The sequence below is a fragment of the Agelaius phoeniceus genome, chromosome 25 (genome assembly GCF_051311805.1).
Source record: "Agelaius phoeniceus isolate bAgePho1 chromosome 25, bAgePho1.hap1, whole genome shotgun sequence".
NCBI classification, from domain to species: Eukaryota; Metazoa; Chordata; class Aves; order Passeriformes; family Icteridae; genus Agelaius; species Agelaius phoeniceus.
Genome location: NC_135289.1, coordinates 6,467,349 through 6,489,562, shown reverse-complemented (window position 1 = coordinate 6,489,562; position 22,214 = coordinate 6,467,349). Strand labels below are relative to the sequence as shown.

The 22,214-nt window shown below is 56.0% G+C and overlaps 1 protein-coding gene across 1 annotated transcript; it reads right to left on the bottom strand.

Moving 5' to 3' along the window:
• Positions 1 to 255: 255 nt before the first annotated feature.
• CSRP1 (cysteine and glycine rich protein 1) lies at positions 256 to 15,693 on the bottom strand. The gene is made up of 6 exons (XM_054648711.2): positions 15,389 to 15,693; positions 8,686 to 8,798; positions 3,779 to 3,947; positions 2,929 to 3,055; positions 974 to 1,067; positions 256 to 659 (listed from the first exon to the last, which is right to left on the bottom strand). Exons 2-6 carry the CDS (start codon positions 8,795 to 8,797, stop codon positions 583 to 585), a joined length of 579 nt encoding a protein of 192 aa, XP_054504686.2. The 5' UTR covers position 8,798; positions 15,389 to 15,693; the 3' UTR covers positions 256 to 582.
• Positions 15,694 to 22,214: the final 6,521 nt, after the last annotated feature.

Sequence of the window (22,214 nt, the reverse complement as noted above, 5' to 3'; positions counted from 1 at the left end):
GCTTGGAGCAGCCTGGGCTAGTGGAAGGTGGAACAAGATGAGCTTTAAGGTCTCCTCCCATCCAAACCATTCCATGCTGATTCTTGGTGGGAGCAGAGGGGGAGCCCATCCCAGCGGGCTGCAGAGCTCAGCTGGGCCGTGTCAGACTGCACCGACACATTCCTGCCATTGGGCTTTAATTCCAAGCCAGGGCTGCAAACGCCTCCCCAGCCCTGGGCCCTCAGCCCCAGCAGAGTCAGAGGCAGGGCCAGGCTCTGATGTCGCTGATGTTTTATTGCTTGCTCGGTGTCACGGCTGCGCACGGGCCAGCGGGACGGGCGGGACTCGGGCACCGGGGCCTCTCTGCAGAGCCAGGGAGTGCCCCCCCTGTGCCCCCTGCCCAGCAGGACCCCTCGGGGACAAGGCTGGGACCCCCGGCTCTGGGGAGCGCCGGGGCAGGGCAGGAGGGGCTGGTGCTGCGAAGCAGCGGTGGCTGGGGGTGACAGTGGGTGACAGTGGGTGACAGTGGGGCACTCACTGCGGCGTGGGGCGGGCGGGCAGCGCAGGACAGCCCTGGGTGAGGGCAGGGCTCAGCCCTGGGGCTCACTGGGAGTGGATCAGTGCCCCGGCGCCCTGCCCGAAGCCAAAGCCCTTGGGACCGAAGTTCTTGGCGTAACAACCTGCAGAGGATGGAAGGGAGACACGGGTGAGGCTGGCACAGGAGCGGGCCCCTCCAAGGGGCACATCCTGCCTGGCCAGGACAAGGTTTGCCAGATTTGTTGGGCAAACAGAGGCCCTGGCTCAGCAGGAAATTCTCCAGCCCTGTGGCTGGCACAGTCTGTCCTGAAAGCAGCTGCTGGGCCACCCCTTCCCCAGCCTCCAACCCCCCTGGGTCCTTTCAGCCCCCCCCCTTCCCCAGCCTCCAACCCCCCTGGGTCCTTTCAGCCCCACCCCTCAGAGCCCAGGACAAGGCAGCAGGGAAGGTGGGGCTCACCTTTGCAGTAGATCTCCCCATCTTTGTCTGCCAGGGTGGTGGACTCCAAGCTTTTGCCACACTTGGCACAGCGGAAGCAGGACTTGTGCCAGGACTGTGGGACAGGAGCAGAGCCCAGTCAGAGCCCAGGGACAGGGCAGCCAGGCTCTGGTACCAGCCAGGCCCCCTGCCCTGCTTCTGATCAAAAGGGGCTGGCAAAAGCTCTGAACAGGATAAAAGCTTTTCCCTGGAAAGCACTCCCAGCCCCACAGGGAAAATACGGAGAGGAAACATCAGGTGTAGGCACTGCTCCTGTGCTGATCTGGTTTTGGAGACCTTTTGCCGACACTCTAAGAAGTCATTTGTGCAGTAATTTCTACAATAATTTGCAAGGAGCAATCCCCCCCTCTTTGGGGACTGCCCTCTCTAAACCAGTGAGACACATCCCCCCATTGTCCAGCTGAAACCCACGACTGGGGTGGCAGCAGGGATGGGACAAGTGCCCCACACAACCACAGCTCCAAGGAAGGCAGAAAACAGAGAGGAAAAATGCCAAAACCAGACAGTGTTTAAAAATAACCCCCCATGGTTCCAGCAGTCCCCTGGAGATAAATGAGCTCACAGCCTTCAGGCAGACCTTAAGTAGCCAGAGCTGCTCACCGAGGAATTTAAACAAACACTTGGGAAAACATGAAACCTTTTTTGGAAGAAAATGTGAAATTCATGGGCTGGAGGAGGAGGTATTGGATGCAGTCATCCAGCAAACATTAGCACATGAAATACATGCTCTGGAATCCTCTGTGGGTCTGCTTTAATGTAATTGCTTCACCAACTTTGGTTCTCAGTAAACATTGGGGCCAGAAGCTGACCAGGAAGCCCAGATCATGGTTTTAAGGGTAAATTCAGCTTTTGACCCTGGGCTGACCCTCAACGTGTTCATCACAAGCCAGCTGGGGGGTGATGATGCTGAGGGGCCCTTTCTTTCTGTTGACCCCCTCCTTGTTCTGGGGACACAGGACAAGCACAAAGCCCCAGGAGGACAGAGCCCAGCCAGGTCAGGGAGTGAAACTTCATCCCTAGTGAGGCTGTCCCAGCATGGCCACCCTGTCCCCATGGCACAAAGCCCGGCAGCCTGGCCTGGTGTCCCTGAAAAGCTCTGCATGTGCCTGAACTCATGGGGAGGGCAGCTCCAGGCAGGGACCTCATCTGGAGTCCCAGGGCTGGCAGGGCAGAAGGGGTCCCCAGGCCTTGCAGAGGAGCTGGGCTGGGACCAGGTCACAGCTCAGGGTACAAAGAACCCTGGTGAAGGGATGACTTTGGCATCTTTGACAGGGAGTGCCAGGGCTGTGACAGTGACCTTCACACCAAACCTGAGCTGACCCAGCCACCACCAGAACAGCCCTAGGACCATTCACCAAACCCATGCCCCCAGCTCCAGCACCCTGCCCGACCTGTGGGCAGTGCTGACCACTGGGATTCACTGCCTGCCCCAAATCCTGGCCACAGCATCCTGACTATGGCACAGAGGGGAGAAAGAGGCACCTTTCAGCAACCAGGGACATTGGTCTTGTCACTGCTCACCCTCCCAGCACATCCACAGCAGGATGGGAGGGTGAGCAGTGACAAGGCCAGTGTCCCTTGACACTGAGCAGGGCCAGAAATATTTAATAAAAAATGTATTTCTCCCCCATCTACAAATCTGTGAGAGCGCTGCAGCCTGGACAGCATGGCTTCCAGACATGCCAAGATCTCCTTTTGCTGCCAGGCTTCCAGGTGAACGTGGCATTGGAGCCAAGCCCAGCCCTGGCCGAGGGCAGGTCCAGACCCTCTCTGAAGGCGTCCCTGCCATGCAGCACCCTGTGCCCCCCCTCCCTGTGCCCCCACCCCTGTGCCCTGTGGCTCCCATCCCTGTCTCTCCCCATCCCCATGCCCCCCACCCCTGTGCCCCCCACCCCTGTGCCCCCCATCCCTTTTACCTTCCCAGCTCCGATGACCTTCTCAGCCGCATACACGGCCTGGCCACAGCGGGGGCACCCATCAGCTCCTCCCACCTTCTGGGCCATCCGGGCTGCGTTGGGGTTCAGGGGTCGGTGGGGCTGGCCCCTGTGGGTGGCAGGGAGCTCACGATCAGGGGTGCAAGGTGGATCCCAAATCCCAACCCAGTTTATAAGGGAACATTCCCCATGGAAAGTTCAGCCTGGGGGCTGTGTGCTGGGAGGGGTGGGCAGTGTGCTCAGGCAATGGGGACATGTCCCATCCCATCCCATCCCACCCACCAAATGGGGTTCAGTGGGATTCCCTGGAGGGGCAGAGGGGCCAGGCAGCCCATGGACACTGTTGGGAGCTCAGCACAGGCTGCACCACAGCCAAGCACCACAGGACAGGAGTAGGGAGAAGGTGCCCTTAGCACCAGTGTCGAAAACTGGAGCCATGGTATTTTCTGAAAAATCCTTTCCTTAGGATTTTTTCTCCTGAGAAGCTGAGAGGCCTCAGGAACAAAATGTAACCAATGGTTATCTGCTGCTGTGGAATGCAACAGGTGCATCTGGGATTGGTCTCATGTGGTTGTTTCTAATTAATGGCCAATCATGGTCCAGCTGTCCAGACTGTCTTGGTCAGTCACAAGCCTTTGTTATTTATTCCTTTTCTATTCTTAGCCAGCCTTCTGATGAAATCCTTTCTCCTATTCTTTTAGTATAGTTTTAATATAATATATATCATAAAATAATAAATCAAGCCTTCTGAAACATGGAGTCAGATCCTTGTCTCTTCCCTCATCCTGGGACCCCTGTGAACACGGTCACAGAAAACAAGGCTCCAACTCACTCTTCATATTTGATTCCCAGGGACTCTCCCTTGTCCGTGCTCAGGGTCCCTGCTCCCTGCCCGTAGCCGTAGCCCTTGGGGCCGTACTTCTTCCCGTAGCAGGACTTGCAGTAGATCTCCTCACCATGCACGGCCACGGTGGTGCTGTCCAAATTCTTCTTACAGACCACTAGAACAGAGGGGAGGGTGTGGCATCAGCCTGCTCTCGCAGAGCTCATAATGAGCTGGGGAAAACAAGCCCTCACATGGACAGCAGAGCTGAGCTTTCAAGGAGCAGGGAAAGCCTCGACAGGATCCAGCTGCAGGGAGCACATGCAAACCAGGCAGATAAGGATCACAACAAGAGCAGTGTCTGGCTTTAAAAGGAAGCAACCATCAAAGCCAACAGGGTGATACCAAGGGAAGGAAAGCTCCCTTAACCCTCTGGGTGCTGCTCTCCTGCAGCTGCACTTAAACCATGGGGGTGAATTTTCCCTAGGAATCACTGCAGGATTCTCAGGCCTGGGGATGGATGCCCTGGCCCCATGCCTTGTCCACTGCAAATCCACAGCAGGAAGCACTCGGGGCAAAGAAATGTGAGCAAATGTGGTTTTGCTGGTGTTTGGATGGACCAAGAGCCATCCAAGAGCAGCCCTGTGGCCATCAGCACACCTGAGGCACTGCACATTGGGCACACTCACCTGTCCAGAGCTCAAAGGCTCCCATGACACCTCAGCCCTGGGTCTGGGGGTGGGCATGGGGGTCTCAGGTGAGGAACACCAACTCAGGCAGGTGTTTGAGCCCTGGGGGTCAATGTGGGATGCAAGATGGGACAGGAGGAGATGGCAGCCAGGCTCAGGGGCCCTGCTGAGCCCACCCAGAGCTTGAGCTTGGTGCTGGGCTCAGGGCTTCTCTTGGTTTTTAGGTTTCCACAGAATGACAGACTGGTTTGGGTTGGAAGGGACCTTCAGTTTGGATTATCTGATTCCAACTCTCTGCCATGGATACTTTCCACTATCCCAGGTTGCTGCAAGCCCTGTCCAACTTGGTCTTGAACACTTCCAAGGATGGAGCAGCCACAACTTCTCTGGAATGCAATGTTCCACCACCCTCTGAGTAAAGAATCACTTCCTTATATCTAATCTAACTTTCTCCCTTATATCTAATATAGATTGCTCCTCTTTCAGTTTGAAAACATCCCCAGTACCCAGTCATTATCTGCCTGTGTTTAAAGTCACTCTGCCTCTCTTTCATAAACCCCATTAAGGTCCTGGAAGTACCAGCTCCTGTCCCAGCTCTGCTCACAGCTGCCACGTTCCTTCCCAGCCCTTCCTGAAACCCTCTGTTTTATGAGTAGAACAGCTGCCCATTTTTTTAAGAAGTTGCAGAGTTAACAGGCTGGGCCAGTTGCTGCCAGGGTGGAGTTCTAACTGTTTGTTGTTGTAATCACCTTTTTCGTTAACTGCCTGTTGTTGATGGTTAAGAATTCCCCCTTCTGTCGAGTGGCACCCTGCTGCTTCCTGGAGGATGGCACCCGGATGGTGAAGAGGAAGGGACATCGAGTTGGCATGCAAATGACATTGGGGTTGGCACGCAAATGAAGAAACCCCTCCCCAAACCCAGCAAAAACCCCTAAAAACAACGAGCCAACACGGAATTGAGGGATTGAAGTGATGTCTAGACATGAGGAACAGAATCCAGTCCACTAAGACCCTTTTTACCCCTCACCCTGACCTAAAGATGTCGGCTGGACAGAGGACCCCGAACGTCAAACCAAAGAACTGGGAATCTCTTGATGCTCTCGTGAGCACAGATGCCCCAGCTCTGCCCACAGACCAGTGGACAAAGCTGCAGTTTTCCTCCTCCTCCTCCGTGCCACTCCTGGGAGCCTGTCGGTTCATCCCACCCGAGCTGATTTTTAACAAAGGCATTAGAAAGGAGAAAGATCTCCTGCCCTATTTATTTCACTCTGCCAGGCAGGGGAGGCCCCCAGCACCCAAACTGCAGGTACTGCCCCGTGTCCCTGTGCAGGATGGCACTCCTGGGGCAGAGTCTGCAGTGCTGGCAGCCAGCTCCACACAGATCCAGCTGCAGCTGCCACGGCTCCCCCAGCCTGCTTTCCACGCCTTAAATGTCGAGGCTTCCAACAGCTTCTGGGCCAGCAGAGCAGCTCCTTGGCCTTTCCCAATATCACAGGAATGCAAACAGAGCAGAGTTCTCCCCTTGGAGCAGCACAAACTGAGCAGGGGCAGAAGGCAGCCCTTCCATGACTAAAAACAGCCAGGAGAACCCTGTGTGCCTCTGCTGGGCCAAGGAGGAGGAAAGGGAAGCATCTCCTGCCATCTAAGGAGGCTCTGGCAGAGTCCTCTCCTGGCTACATGCCCTGACCACAGCAGGAGCTGGGATGGAGAGAACAGAGCAGGTAACTGGCTCCAAAGCTGCTCCTGGGCTCTCTGCATTGCCCTGGAGTGACACTGCTCAGCCAGACCATCAGGAAGGAATCTGGGCACTTTCACTGGCATTTCAAAGGGTTTTGTGTGAGCTTTGTCGGGGGCAGCAGTGAATGGTCTCGGTGGGATCTGGATGGATTTGGAGCTCCAGCCCAACCTTTCACAGTCCCTCATCTGTACTTACAGAGCTTTGAGAGGCAACAGAAAAATTTCTTACCCAGCCCCCGGGTTTGTGCATTGCAGAAATTCCAGGGCACTGCACTCAGGAGTTAAGGACCCTTTGTTTTTCTAAGAGCAGCTGAGCTGCTCCCAAAACAATCAGACAAGAGCTGCCTCTGCTTTCCAAGGCCATGGGGCTCATTCCAGCTCACTTCTGCTGCACTACCCAGGCAGCTGGATCACGGCCAGGAGTCAATCACCAAGTTGCTCCCCGAGCTCTAATGCACTGTGGTAGGCTTGGCTCCTTTTAGATGATGTTTTTGGCAGATCTGGTTGAAGTATTTGTTATTCTCCCCTAAAGATAATGGTTTTAAGTTCCTTGATGGGGCCCAAATGCAGCACTGGGGAACAGGCTGGGAATGCAGGAGCTCAGGAGCACCATCCACAGACTGGGAACAGTGGGCAGCAGGGTGGACTGGCACGAGCCACAGCCAGGACAGGCAGAGCTGCTGGGTACATGTGGAGTGGCAAAACAAATGCCTGCAAAGCACAGGGACAGCAGCCCTGAGCCCAGGACCACTCCCTGGGCACTTGCTTCCATGATCACACACGGGGGACCTTCTTCCCCACTCTGGCTGTGTATTCCCTCCTGGAAGAAATGCCTTTAGCCTCATTCCATGGCTCTGGAGGCCTGCCCAGCATCCCATGGCAGCAGCTTCCCCTGGCAAACCAGCTGTGTGCACAAGGGGTGAGGGCAACATTCCCACCCTCCTTATCGAGGCCAAAGCACAAACAGGATTTCCTTCTGCAGAGCAGCTGCCATACAAACCCAGCCTGTCACCCTGGTCCTGCCCAGGAAACACCTCAGCAACTCCCTCTGAGCCCTTCCAGCCAAAGCAGGTTTGCAGCCTGGAAACTGCCCCAGATGGGAGCTCCTGGCCATGCTGCTCACCCTGCAGGGAGCACAGACACAGCAGCAGCTCCCCACACCCTGTGCCAGCTGCAGCCAGCTGTGCCTGCTGTGCCCAGGCAGGCTGGACAAGAAATCCTGCAGCCAGGCTGGGTGGGCACAGGGGCATCACAGGGATCATCCCATGAGGGCACTGGAGTTTCCCTGCTGGAAGAGATCAGTTCCAGAGTGTGCCTTGTTTCCAGATCCCACCTCTGCTGGCTGTCCCTATGGAAAAGATCCCAGCTGTGCTCCCTGCTGTGATGGGATGCTGAGACTGGGACCAGGGCACTGGGACCAGCTGAGGAAACATTAAACTTCAGTGGGGCCCTGCTGCAAGGCCAGCCTGGAGATGCTCTTCTACTGCTCTGTGACAGATGCAATGTCTCAAGGAGCCATCAGCAGACACAGACAATATGTGTGCTCCTGTCCACAGAATTCCAGAGAGGTTTGGGTGGGAAGGGACCTTAAAACTCATCTTGTCCTACCCCTGCCACGAGCAGGGACACCTTCCACCAGACCAGGCTGCTCCATGCCCCATCTCCTGTAGGCACAGGAGAATCACTGGTTCTGATATGTGACAGAGGACAGTAATCTGGTGCCACATAGGCTGAGGACACTGCTCATCTTCTGAATCAAACCTCTTGTGGCCCCTCTGGATTCCCCAGGTTTAAGGAGCTGCTCTCAGCACTGCAACACCACCAGCTCTGGGATCCCCAAAGGCAGGGAAGGGTGTCTGGGGATTGTGCCCAGGCAGGAGTTGTAGGATCCTGCAGAGGAGGCAGAGGAAGGGAGCTCAGCACTGCATCACCTGCAGCCAGGTCCTGCTCTGCTGCCCCCACCCAGAGGTGACACTTGGGTCCAAACACACCCCAGAGACACCCTCAGTAACAGGGGATCTGCAGACAGGCTGGGGGTGATGCTTCAGCACTTCTCAGGAAGCTTTCCATCAGCACAAGGGCCAGGACAGGATCTCCTTCCCATCATCCCCTCAGACATGAGGAGATTCCATGCCAGCTCCCCAGGCTCAGCCACCTTTTAGTGTGGCACAGGCACTGAGAAGGCCAAAGCCAGCCCCTCCTGCAGCACTGCATGGGATGTGCCACCTCCTGCCACCACTGCTGGGAGAGGCCCTGGCTCCTGCTCCAATCCTCAACATCTGGACACAGAGCAGAGAACCCAGCCTGGCCTTTCCCTGCAGGAGGGATGGGCAAAGTCTTTGTGTGGGTGCTGGCTGAGCTCAGCCCTGGCAGCTTGGGCAGCCCACATGTCCTGGGATGATCTGTGCTCCTGCCATGCTGGGGTTTGGAGAGATCCTGAGGAGCCCTGCCCAGGAAGCAGAGAGGGATCAGGGAAGGGGGGGTACTCACTGCACAAGAAGCAGGACTTGTGGAAGCTGTTGCCTTCACACTGCACCTCCTCAGCGAAGTACACGGCCTTCTGGCACACCCCACACTTCTTCCCTCCTCCCCAGTTTGGCATCCTGCAGGGGAAAGCAGAGTCAGGAGCAGGGGCAGGGCTCTGTGGGGCTGGGATGGGGCAGCCAGAGCAGGCCTGGAGCTCCAGCACCTTCCCACACCCACAGGTGCAGAGAGCACCCACAGTGTCTGCAGGGGCACAGACTGCAGGGCTGGCAATGAGCACTGGAACTCAGGGACCCAGCAGTGCCTCCCAGGGACCACTGGTCCTGTCTGCCAGGAGCAGCAGAAATCCCTGCCTTGGTGCCATGGGACCTCACAGCTCCTGGCAGTGCCAGGAAAAGGGAGGAAGCAGCACAAAGCTGGGAGAGAGCACCCACAGAGCCACCCAGGCACCTCCTCGGGTCACAGCCCTCCTGCCAGCCCTGCCACGGTCAGGGTGACTGAGCCTTGGTGCTGCAGTGGCAGAGCTGCTGCTGCTGCTGCCACAGCCCTGGACACAGTCCCAGCTCCTCCTCCCTGACCAAGCTCAGGCACTGCAGGGCAGGGCACAGTCAGGGCTGCCCGAGGGCAGGAGCTGCCCCTGACAACACCAAGGCTCTGGCACAGGTCCCACAGCACCATCAGCTCCTGCCTGACCAAACCCTCCCTCCCAGGCACTCCCTGCACTGTCAGTCTCCCCCAGGACTGCAGGCAGAGTCACAGCCTGGAAAATCTGAAAGCAAGGAGACAGAGCAGGGCAAAAACCTGAGCATCAGCCTAAGGCACCATCCAGCTCCTCAGCAGGCTATAAATGCTTCTATTTCTCTTCTCATTCCTAAACTGTGTCTGATGAGACACCATCAAGAGGCCCCTGGATTTGCAGATAACCCCAAAATACTGTAAACTGCTTACACGAGCAGCAGAGCTCCAGCCCAGAGGAGCCCTGACACTTGTGCAGACCATAAACCTTGAGACATTCACACAACCAAGGAGATCCTGAGGGAGCCAGGCTAATTGAGTGTGGCCAAGAGGGAGCTAAGGAGGATCAAACAGCAGGGGATGCTACAAAGACAATAAAACACTTTTTGGAGGGGCCCAATGATGCAAGCAAGGTCAACAGGCACAAGCTACAGCTTGAGAGGTCTCCAGGGGCCTCTTTCCATCAACACCTCTGGAATTCCCCATCCTGCTCCCCTCTGGGGACAGGCAGCAGAAGTCACCATGTGCTTCCTGACCCCTGAACAGCTAAAGCAGGGCAGGGGTCTCCAAAAGCAAACCCTATTTTCAGAGTACAAGATTTGCCAGCCCACCATGTGTGTAGGATCTTGTCCCCTCCCTCAGCTCAGCTGTGTGGAGATGAGGAAGGGACCTGGCTCTGCCAGGGCACACCAGGAGCCTTGGAGCCCCCCCTTGCAGCAGATCCTGGGTCACCTTGGGCAGCTGCAGCCCCCCAGGCCCAGTGGCTGTCCCAGCTGGGGAGGTGGGTACTGAACCCAGCAGGACTGGAGCTGTGCAAACACCAAACAGAGATGGGGAGCATGAAGGGCACAAGGCACAGCAGGGTCCCTGCACATCCCAGGCCAGGGGGGAGTCAAGATCTTCCCTGTGTGAGAGCATTTTGTCAGGAAAAGGGAAACTGATCCCAGCCTGGCTACCAGGGCAGGGGTCAGAACCAACCCCACTTTATCCTGGCCCTAACCCTAACCCAGGTGCCCAGAGGGTCTCAGTGCAGGACAGACGGACAGAGAAGGGGAGGAGCAGGGCTGGGGAGGCTGTGCTGGCTCCCGGGATGCTGGGAGCCGTGTCTGGGCTGCGATCACAGCTGGGAAGTCTCTCTTCCACAGGCCGGGCTTCCCGCTGTGCCAAACCCCTCCCTTCCAGCCACCGATTCCTCCAGTCCCAGCCTTTGGATTGCCTTAAAAGGACACGGGCTGCTCTCTCCAGAGCCTGCCTTTTCCCCTCCATCAGGACAGCCTGACCTGGTTCAGGAGTTTCCTTGGAGGGCAGAAACATCCAGCAGCACCCCCTGAGCCCTGCATGGGCTGGGAGCCCACCAGCCCCGTGTCAGATCCCACGTCAGGAACGACAGACTGCAATTCTTGCAGGCCCCCATCCCTTTCCAGCCCCCAGAGCTGGCAGACCCCATCTCTGGGATTCCCAGCCCTGCTTTTGGGGCAGCCTCTTGCCAGCCCTGAGCCAGGGCATCCACCAGTGCACCCCAAGGTTTGGGACCAGCTGCTCCCCTTTGCCTCCACAGCACGTTTTGTTCCCCTCAGAGCAGCAGCAGTGAAGGAAGATGCGGTATTCACATTCTCTGAACTTGGTTTGTCCTGAAGGTCAAGGCTACCCTGCTCAAACCAAGAGATCAGCAATGGGGACACCTTCCCCTGAGCTGCCTGGAAGCCTAAAGGAGGAGAAAACCTGATTGTGGGTGACGCTCACCTGACATTTGCCACAAGAGGAGTCCCAGCCCTTTTGCTGCTGCTGATTTTCCTCAATCCACCATGGGAAGGCTGCAGGTGCTTCCACTCAGTTTAAATGATGTGATTAAATGTGATTTGAGCAGCTGACTCTCACCATGAAGCACAAACACAGCCCCAGCAAAGCCACATCCCAGCAAAACCTCCTGGCACACACCGGGATGGATTTTCTGAGGGGAGAGACCATGGACATTAGTTTGTCCTGGGGATCCCTGTGAGGGCTCACAGCCAGACACAGAGAAAACCTGAGATAAGATTTAAGTTGCTGAGGATTCCCCGTTAGTCCACAACAAACCACCCCCACATGCTGTGAGCCCAGCAGGCCACACACAGCCCAAATTTGTGCTACAGGCTTTCAGCAGCAGCAAAAAAAGGAATAGGAAAACCCTGCTCTGGGTGCCTGGACCAGCCAAATCCTCACAACTGCCATCCAGACAGATCCACCCTCCCAATTCCCTAAGTAATGGCCACTTTAAGATATGTCAGAGTGTTTACAATCCCTTCAGCATTATTTTCAGAATACTTTGCGTATTTTGCCCAATTGCAACACTCGGTGACCACAGTTACACTTCTCCAAGTCATTCTGGGCCCCATGCAAAATAAGGAACAGGAGGTGACAATCCTAGAGCCAATGACCTCACTAAGTACAGGCAAGGGGCTGCCAAAAAAAACAAGATTATTCTCCTTCCTCCTGCAGCTCCCAACTCCCAGTAAACATACCCAGAGCCCTATAAACACCACACTCAGTGCCAAGCAGGGCTTGGCCCTGGAGCCACTCCATTTTCCATCACAGATAAGAGAAGAGGCTCCCAAACCAAGCTCCCATCCTTTAGCAGCAGCTGCACCGTGGGGAGCACAGACAAGGGGAGGCTTGTGCAGAAGCAGCCAAGGCTGATCCCAGTTCCAGAGTATGATGTTGCAGCAGTCCAGCTCTCTGGCAAAGACCAGCTTGGATGGAGCCTGGAGCAACTGAGACAGTGGAAGGTGCCCCTGCCTATGGCTGGGGTGGCACTGGGTAACCTTCCAGGTCCTTCCAACCCAAACCTGGCTGTGGCTCTCTGAAATCCCGGCTCAGACTCATGTGCTGCACCAGCCTGGGAGGCAGTGTAAGCTACACTGAACAACCAGGAATAAACCAGTATGGATCCAGTATGCACTGGTGCTCTGGGATGTCATCACTGGCTGTAAGAGGAAGCAGTGAGCTGATGCAGCCATCAGGCAGCAGAAACACAGTCATCCTCTTTTTTGAGTGGGTTGAAAGGTCCCTGTGCTCCTGTCACTGCCCCCAGAGCTGACCCCTCCACCCTGCCATCCTGAGAGCAGCTGGGTGGGAGCTGCTGGAGCTGAGCACAGCCTGTGGCTGTGTGGATGCAGCTCCATGGGAGCACTCAGGGCAGGGCAGGTCCTACCTGTCACCTGCAGCCACCAGGATGTCAGCTCAACCATCCCACCTTCTGCAATAGCTGGACAATCTTCCTGTGTCTGTGCCCTACTAAAATCCTACAGTAATTAATTGCAGAGCAATCACTTAGTGTTTGGAGATCACTTGTACTGACCCATATAAAAAGTTCTTTTTTCCCAAATGAGAGCATTAAAACAAGCGAATGACAGAAGAGCACCATCAGTGCTGCACAAAATTCACTCCTAAGCATGTTCACAGCAGTCCAGGCAGAATTAATCCATGCCCTGGCAAAGGGAAGTCAAAGGGGAGGAAGCCACAGCAGGAGCCCCAAGCCCAGGGGTCTCAGTAGTGCCTGCCAGTTTAGAGAGCAGCTGGCATGGCCATAAAATGGGCAGAAATTTGAAGCAAGAGGGACCCAGACAGATGAGATGTGAGCAGAGCAGAGAGGAAGCAGCTCCCAGGGACAGACCAGGGAACATCCCCTGCTCTGGGGATGTGGCACCAGGGGCTCAGCATCGGGACCTGCAGTCAGACCCATGGTGGGGGGGACTCTGCCCCAGGCAACCAGGAGCTGTCACAGAGCAGCCTCCCCATCACCTGGGCACAGGTGGGAACAGCTCTACAGGGGGCAAGCTAGAACTGTCCCCTTGTCCCCTGCTGTGTCATGAGCTGGGAGGAGCAGTAATGTGAGCAGACTGGGCCACCAACAGCATAAACAAGGATAAGTGAAGGTCATGTGTGATCCAGTGATGTTGAACTGGTGAGCAAGAGAACAGGGACCTGAGGCTGGTGAGCTCAGAGACATGGAAAACCACTGGGAATTACCAGGGAGAAATCACAGAACTGCCCCAGGAGATGCAGCTGGATCATATCAGACACCTCTGAGGGCTTTGCTGGGATAGGAGGGAAGAAGTCAAGAGACTCTGAGCTCGAGAGTGATGCTCACATGTGGCTCATCTACTCTATGACTCCAAGAGCAGTCAGGCCTGACTCCAGCAGCAATCAAATGATTCTGCCACCAAGGCAGCCTCAGGTTGTGCAGAGCAGGGGCCTGAGAGAGGCCAGCACAGAGCTGAGCCACCGGCCAGACACAGCTCTCACAGCCATGGGCCCCTGCCTGCACACACAGCTCCCAGGCTTGGCTTACAAAGAACTCACAGAATTCACAGAATCACCAGGCTGGAAGAGACCTTCAAGATCATTGAGTCTAACCCTTGCCCTAACACCTCAACTAAACCATGGCACTGAGTGCCACATCCAGGCTTTTTTTAAACACACCCAGGGATGGTGACTCCACCACCTCCCCAGTCAGGCTTTATCACTTTCTTCAGAACTTCACCAGAACTTTATCACTCTCTCATAAAAAACTTTTTCCTAATATCCAGCCTATATTTCTCTTGGCACAGCTTGAGACTTTGTCTCCTTGGAAGCAGGGTTCTCCATGAAAATCCCAACTTGATCCAGAACAAAAGCAACAGCATTTTCAGGGGTGCAAAGAAAAGCTCCTGACTCCCACAGGGATCAAGATCCATCACTGGACTGAGCCCACTTGAGCTTCCCCAAAGCCCTGAAATGCCCCAGTTGGTCGCATCCTCCCCTTCCAGGAGCAGGGGGCTGAGCTCAGATGCTCTCAGGCACTGCCATCCTGCCTGGAGAGCCCCTGATCCAGGGGCAGCAGAGGCTGGCACAGAGCCCATGACCCACTGGAGCAGCACAGCCCTGAGCTCCTGGGAAGGGCTGAATCCTCCCCAGGGCCAACTGCACCTTGCCAGCCTCAACCCCAGCAGAATCATCAGAACTGAACATCCTGAGCTGGAATTGATCCACAAGGATCACATCCAACCCCTGCCCTGCACAGACCCCCCAACAATCCCACCCTGGGCATCCCTGGCAGCGCTGCCCAAACACTCCTGGAGCTCTGGCAGCCTCAGGGCTGTGCCTATTTCCTGGGGAGCCTGGGCAGTGCCAGCACCCTCTGGGGGAAGAACCTTTCCTGATCTCCAGCCTGACCCTCCCCTGACACAGCTCCAGCCCTTCCTTGGGTCCTGTCCCATCTCACAGAGAGCAGAAACCAGAGCTGCCCCTTAGGAGGAAGCTGCAGACCCCGGGGAGCTCTGACCTCAGGCTGCTCTGCTCCAGCAGGAACAGACCAAACGAGCACAGTTGCTCCTTGCAGGGCTTCTCCTCTCACCCTTCCCCAAGCTCTCGAGCCAGGAGGAGCAGCGCCCAAAGCCAGCCTCACCCCTCACACTGTTTTAGCACTGGCCCTTTCTCATACAGGGAGAGACAGAAGATCTGATACAGGGACTTGGCAGAATCCGGGGCTTTTGCCCAGTGCTCCTGAACCCCCTCCCACGGGCTGAGGGCTCTGAGGTTGAAAAGCAGCACCTGGAGCTGTGCTCGAGCCTGTGCCCAGCCCGGTGCACAGCAGTGTAAATCTCCTCTGCGAACCGACCCGAGCCCACAGCTAAGCTGCCCCAGCTCCCTGGAAATGAGCCGTACTGGGTACCGATCTGATGCAAGAGCTTTGGCTTCCGCATCCCGCCATGTGCGCGGCCGCTCCGGCAGCGGGAGCAGCCTCGGGGGTCCCAGGGCTCCGTGCCCACCCCACGGGCACACGGGGGGCTGAGCCCCTCCCCAGCCCCGCATCCCCCGCTGCGGCCCGCGGGGATGGGGCATGCTCAGGGGAGGGACAGGCATGGACAGGGATGGAGGCAGCCCCGGGCACGGGAGGGGAGGCGGCTCCGCTGCGCTCGGCGGGACCCGGCGGCCGCCTCGGCCCCGCACCCACCTGCGGCCGGGCCGGGGACGGTGTCGGGCTCGGTGTCAAAGCCGGTCTCGGTGCCGGGGTCGGTCGGGGTTCGGTGCCGCTGCCGGTGTCGGAGCCGCTGGGGCCGGCCCCGCTCGGTGCTTTTGTCGCTGGCGGGGCAGGGCGGGCCCGGGCGGCGGCACTGATGTCACGGACCGGGGGACGGCGCGGCCGGAGCGGCAGCGGCAGCTCCCGAGGCTGCCCGGGAGCCCCGTCCCAGCACCCGGGCCAGGATCCTCCCGCTAGAGCCCCAGGCTGGTTCCGGGCGGCGGGAGCTCTTCCCAGATGTTTCGGCGCTGTTTTGTTCTGCTGAACGTTTTCCTCTAAATTAAAAGAGACATTGCAAGATTGGAGAATGGACAGAGAGCAGCCCTGGGGAGAAGGACATGGGGGTGTTGGTGGGGGAGAAGGACATGGGGGTGTTGGTGGATGAATGCTCAGCGTGCCCCAGCCCCGTGCTCTGGCAGCCCAGAACCCCCCTGTGCTGGGCTGATCCCCCAGGGGGGCAGCAGGGCAGGGGGGGATTCTGCCCCTGTGCCCTGCTCAGGTGAGACCCCACCTGCAGAGCTGCCCCAGCCCTGGGCTTCCAGCACAGGAAGGAGCTGGAGCTGCTGGAGCCAGCCCAGAGGAGGCCACAGAGCTGCTCTGAGGCCTGGAGCCCCTTTGGGAGAGCTGGGGGTGTTCACCTGGAGAAGAGGATTCTCCAGGGAAGCCTTACTGCAACTTTTCCACAGGTAAAAAGGAGTTTATAAGACTTCAGCAAGAATTGTTGTACAATATGGGTGTTCAGGCCCTGGCCCAGGGTGCCCAGAGCAGCTGTGGCTGCCCCTGGATCCCTGGAAATGTCAAAGGCCAGGTTGAACAGGGCTTGGAGTAACCTGGGGTAGTGGAAGGTGTCCCTGGCAGGACAGGTGGGACAAGATGGGCTTTGAGGTCCCTTCCAACCAGCCCAGGCTGGGATTATGAGTCTCATAACAAATTGCAGAGCAGGGGATGAGAGATTCTCTGGCAATGGCTCCCATGGGAACCCACAACAGTGCTGCTCTGGGTGCAGACAGATGGGGTGGAGAAATATGCACAGCCCCAAATTGCACAGGAAAGGCTGCAGAGGTGTTGGGAAAGCACTCCCAGCACAGCTGGAGGACAGGTGGGAGCCTGGCTCCCAGTGAAGTGAGAGCTCTGAGAAGCAAAGAGGCCAAAGCAGTGCAGAAGCAGACTCTGCTGCCCTTCCCTGATGTCCCACACACCCCCTGTACCCTCACACGTGTCCCTCTGAGCCCAAACTTTCCCAGAGCAGCCTGTTGTACAGGAAGTGTGGCTGCAGGTCTGCAAAGCTGCTTTTCCCTTTTCATGCATGTTTCTATGCCAGGGCAGTACAAGAGCCCAGGAAGGCCCAGGACCTTGTGACAAACAATTCCAAGGCTCCAGGGGATGCTGTTTACACCCTGAAAGGCCGAGGGTGGTCCATGTGTAGGCCCTGCAGCCTGACCCCACCCTGAGTGCTCTGTCCATGCTCAGAGCCCTGGCAGGACCCCGATCCCAGCTGGAGTTTGGCTGTCCCCTCATGTGCTCATCCCTGCTGGATTTGCAGGTGCTGGGGTGCAAACTCCCATTCTCCATCCCCTTGGGAAACAGTGTCCTGAATCTGTCCCCCTCTGGCACTCCCCCTGTGCCTGTGGAGGAGGGCAGGGATGTGAGTGGGACACCCTCCCTGATCCCAGCAAAGCCCACACAGGGTCAGGAGTCAGGTAGCATCAGACATGGAAAGGATCTTTGGATCTTTTCTTTCTTAGGCATTTTTAGTTCCCTGGACGATTCCATCCATCAGTGTTCTGTTCCCTGGATCTGGAGGTCAGCAAAAGGCTGCCACTTCCAGGAGCAGCTGCACAGGAAGCTCCTGGAGGGGAAGTCAGGAGAATGGAACTGTTTTGTTGGTGGCTAAATGGCTTCCCACCCTGAGCTGCTGCCCTGGCAGCCCCTGGGGCGTCTGTGCTCCAGGAGGATCTGCCAGCCCTTGCAGCAGGTGAGACTGGAGGGAAGCTGGATGCTCCAGTGCTCCTGATGGCAGTGGCCATGGGCAGGAGTGCCAAGGGAGGCCAGGATGCCGTTGGCAAAGGCTCCCATTGGATTCCTCTGGCCTGGGCTGGCCTTTTTCTCCTTGACAAATGGAAGAGGGTACTGAGGAGCAGGCAGCTGACACGAGGAGCCTGATGGCCGCTCTCTGGGGCTCAGGGACCCTTCCTCCCACCCCTCTCCCAAGGCACCACAGCTCGCTGGGGCAGGCATTCTGCTGGCAGGAGCTGGGGAGCCCAGGCTGCTGGAGCTGCTGGGATTGTGCAAATGAAACTGGCAGGAAGGGAGGAGGACTGGGAGGGCAACAGGGAGCTGCTTCCTTTGGACCTGGAAAGCTTTGGCACCAGATCCCACAGGAATTTTGCTGTGAACTCTGGGTGAAGAAATTCCTGGCACAACCTGAGCTATTTCCTCTTGTCCCGTTGCCTCCCACTTGGGAGAGGAGCCAGACCTCCACCTGGTTCCAACCGCCTGTCAGGAGTTGTAGAAAATGAGAAGGTTCCCCCTGAGCCTCCTTTTCTCCAAGCTGAGCCCCCCCAGCTGCTCCCCCAGTCAGTCCTGGTGCTCCAGACCCTTCCTCAGCTCAGTTCCCTTCCCTGGACATGCTCCAGCCCCTCAGTGTCTCTCTTGCCATAAGGGCCCCCAGCTGCCCCCAGGACTGGAGGTGCCCCAGCAGTGCCAGCACAGAGGGACGGGCACTGCTCCTGCTGGCTGCACCATGGCTGGTACAAGCCAGGATGCCACTGGCCTCCTTGCCCACTTGGGCACACTGACCACTCATGTTAAGCTCCTGTCAACCAAAACATCACACCCTGCAGTGCTCCTGGTGGCCAGGGATCTCCCACAGGGATCCCAAGGCCTTGTAGAGCATTAGACACATCCCAGAGCTGATACCACTGCAGCATTTGGGAATGAACATCCTTTCCCTGAGGGCTGGGAAGCCTCTGCCAGATGGCTCAGAGGCTGTGTCTAAGGCAGGCTGCAGGAGATGGTGCTGCAGATGCCAAACTTGGGCAGACCTGCCTCCTCCAGCCTCCACCCACAGGAGCAAGGCAGGGGCTGCCAGGTTTCAGAGGTTCTCCTACTCCTATTTCTTTTCTCCAGAGGAGGCAGAGCAAGTGGATTAAAAGGTGCCTGTAAGCTTCAGAAAGGTTCCCTGTATCCCCAATTCTACTGTGGAAATGCCATCTCTGGTCTTTGCTCTGAAGAGCCCGAAGGGGACCAGGCTTGTGAAGGACCCCATTACAGAGGGAGTGGGGCCCAGGTCTGGCCCCTTCCAGCACTGGCTCAGGATGCCTTGTGTGCCCCAGGGACACTCTCAGCCCCTCTAGGGAGTGCAGAGAGCCCAGAGCCCTCCCAGCTCACCTCCCAGTGTCTCCCCAGTGGCAGAGTGGTGTCTCTTGCACTCTGTAACCTGGGGCTGTCCCTCTGCCTCTCATCTGCTGCAGCCTTCCCATCTCCCCAGCAGCACCCAGCAGAGCCCAGGGATGCAGGAGAGCAGGAGTGTCTGTTCAGGGACTTATAGCCAGGGGAGGGTCAGTCCCTTCTTCCAGGGAACAAGGGACAGGACAAGAGGAAGTGATCTCAAGTTTCCCCAGGAGAGAGTCAGGTTGGATATTAGAAAAAACTTGATGGTGCTTTGAGGCTGAGAAACTGCTCAGCACCTGCCAGCCACGTCAGGGAGGAGGAAGTGTCCTGCTTCTGAGCCAACAGCTGGGTGAAAATGCTCTCCTCTGATAAACATGGTTCATTAAAGTCTAATTGTATCATTAACACACCCATCCATCCCAAAGGTACCCCCTCCCCCAAAAATATGACTACCCCTCACTGGGGTGGTTTTTGTGACTCATCTTTAAAAGCAAAGCAAAAGAATTTTACACATAAAGGCCTCCATGACTTGAGTCACTCAAGTTCCCCCTAAACAGAAATAAACTGATAAAAAGTAAGTTGAGAATGGGGAGAAGTGAGGGAAGACTCCATGGTTACTGCTGGGCTCAGTCAATGGGCTGAACCTGCCTTCTTCCCCTTCAGGACCTGTTGGGTAAGAACTGCACTCTCTGCATATTGAATACTTTAACTGGGGATTAGAGCTTGTCTGGGGATTGCTTTGAACACCTTTATGCAGTCAGATCCTATCAGTGACAAATCCTATCACTGGCAGGTAGTATCATGCACAATTCTTGAGCTATAACCTCACAGTTTTATATCAATAAAGGGAGTTATTCTGTGAACTCTGAGGGTGAGTCCTTCCCCGGCACCAGCTGTCGCCAGCAGCAGGGAACATACTCAGTAAAGAGGAAGGGCCCTTGCAGAGTCAGAAAGTGGGAAGAGCTACTGAGGGCTCTGCCTTATGCTGGAGGAGGTCAGTGGCACCACCAGGATCCAGCAGGATGGCCTGGGGAGGCTCCCCCTGACAGGATGCTGACAGACTGCTCAGGCACAAGGGCTCTCCTGGGGCACTGAGACAAGTTAAACACCCAGCGTGTCCTGGTTTGGAAAGCCAGGTGTGTGCTAAGGAAGGCAGGAGCCTCCCCTGAAATGGAAAATATGAACCCCCTCCCTCCAAACTGCTATGAATTTTAAATTAAGGGGCTCTCAGGCAAAAAAACAAGGGAGAAGGAATAACAGTTCTTTATTAGGGAAGAAAATAAAAGGATAAAATAAACAATGCAATAAACCAAAACAACACTGCCAGTGTCAGAACCCAGCCTGACACCCTGTGGGTCAGGCTGTTGGCAGCAGTCCCATTGGAATTGTGGCTCAGCCCTCCTGCAGTGTCAGGGCTGGTTCTGCTGGAGCAGGGATCCTGGAGAAAGGTGCAGTCTCTGCCTCTGAAGATCCAGGGGCAGAGGCAGCTGCTGTTCCTCTGGGCAATCCAGTGCAGAAGCCATGCTGGTGTTCCAGAATCTCCAGATTATATCCAGGTAGGAATGCTTGGCTCCTCCCTCTGGGCTCACATCTCCCAATGGGATGCTGTAGTTCTTATCAGCCATGCAGGGACATTCAATGGCTGTTATCAGCAGATGCCTCCCTGGAGGGAGGATTGGTTGTGGAAGAGATAAGGAAAACTGCCCACTGAACAACTGCCATACAGATGGCAAATAGAATACAATTTGCTTGGCAATCCAGGACAGAGGGTCAAGTAACTCTCCCCACACTAACAGTATAGAAAATCCCTTTTTCACATGAACAGATGTGGGTGTAGCACTCAGGGACACGGGGTAGTGCTGAGCGTGGCAGCTCAGGAGGAATGGTTGGACTCTATGGTCTTTAGAATTTTTAAATTTAATAATAGGATAAAAAAGGACAATATTTCCAGTGCTGGTGTGCTTTCGACAAATTGTCAGAGAGCACGCCAAAAAACTTAAAATCATGCTTTCTATATACAGTTACTTGCTGGGGTTACATGCATATTCATTAGCTTGTACATTATTTAAATATTCCCGAGAGCTTTTGATGTTGCAGGAGCTCTTTGTGTTTAGGTTTCCCATCCTGACTTATCTGTATGACAACCTGAGATCAAGTCAATAAATTGTATTCCTTCCCGAGATTTCATCCCCGTTGTTTCACCCTTTTCTGATAAGAGGAGTTAAGGAGCTCTTCCCCAGTCTCCTCCGGTGCTCTGTCTTGTGTCACTGTTATCTTATCACTTGGACAGTCAGTCAGTGGATGGCCTTGCACTGCTCTTAGTTACACAAAAGCTTTTTCACATCTTATGTTTGCTAAGGTCTATAGTACAATATGTTCACCACACCACTATTTCTATAAGTGATACATAGATATCATATTCATTACACTACTGTTTCTATGAGCAATACAGTACATAAGCTGATGGATTATATTGTATTAACAAGCAGCTAAAAAAGTTATGATTTGTACCATATCTAAATACTTATGATCAATAACAACATGCAAAAGCTAATACATAAACATGAAAGCCAATATTATCTGGTCATTTTTAACACTCAGGAATGCTCACACCTGAAGGTCCAGCCAAAGAGGGTCCTGGGGCAGTGAGGTGGGGCCAGAGGTTCCCAAAGCAGTGACCAAAACCAATCAAGGCATCACAAATCCTGCTTAGACCTCAAACAAACCCAGTGGTGTTCCCTGAGGGGAAGGACCCGGGGGTACTGGTTCACGGGCAGTAGCCCCCTGTGGACAGGACACGTACTTAGGGCAAGCCCTGCCTTGTGAATCCCTGACTGATGGGATTTAGCACGGAGTTTTCCAGAGAAAGCAGCTGTGCAGAAATTTGGGACAAACTCCGCCAGGTCCAGATTTCCCTGCTGCCCATGGCGTGGCCCATGCAGAGGCAGCTGTGCCCTGCAGCCCATGGAGGGCACGGGGGGCAGAGATCTCCTGCAGCCCCTGCAGGAGCCATGAAAGCTGGAGCAGGGGGATACCTGAGAGAGGCTTTGAGCCCCTGGGAAGCCCCTGCTGAGCAAGGGCCTGGCAGGGCCCCACGGAGCCATGCAGGGAGGAGCCCTGTGTGCTGAAGCATGTTTGCTGCAAGGCCTTGGGAGCCTGTGGGGGACCCAGGCTGGAGCAGGAGGGCCTGAAGGACTGACCCTGAGGAAGAGTGAGCCACATGGCAGCAGGTTGTGGGGAGCTGTTTCCTGTGGGATGGACTCCAGTTGGAGAAGTTCCTGGAGAACAATCCCCGTAGCAGGGACCCCGTGCTGGAGCAGGGCAAGGACTCCAACTCCTCTCCCTGAGCAGCAGCAGCAACAATGTG

Excerpts from the sequence above, each read along its gene's own strand:
- CSRP1 (XM_054648711.2), bottom strand. The coding sequence starts at position 8,797 with ATGCCAAACTGGGGAGGAGGGAAGAAGTGTGGGGTGTGCCAGAAGGCC. Across the intron at positions 1,068-2,928 it reads AGGTCATCGGAGCTGGGAAG|TCCTGGCACAAGTCCTGCTT; the intron begins GTAAAAGGGATG and ends CCTGTCCCACAG. Across the intron at positions 660-973 it reads TGGGGAGATCTACTGCAAAG|GTTGTTACGCCAAGAACTTC; the intron begins GTGAGCCCCACC and ends CATCCTCTGCAG.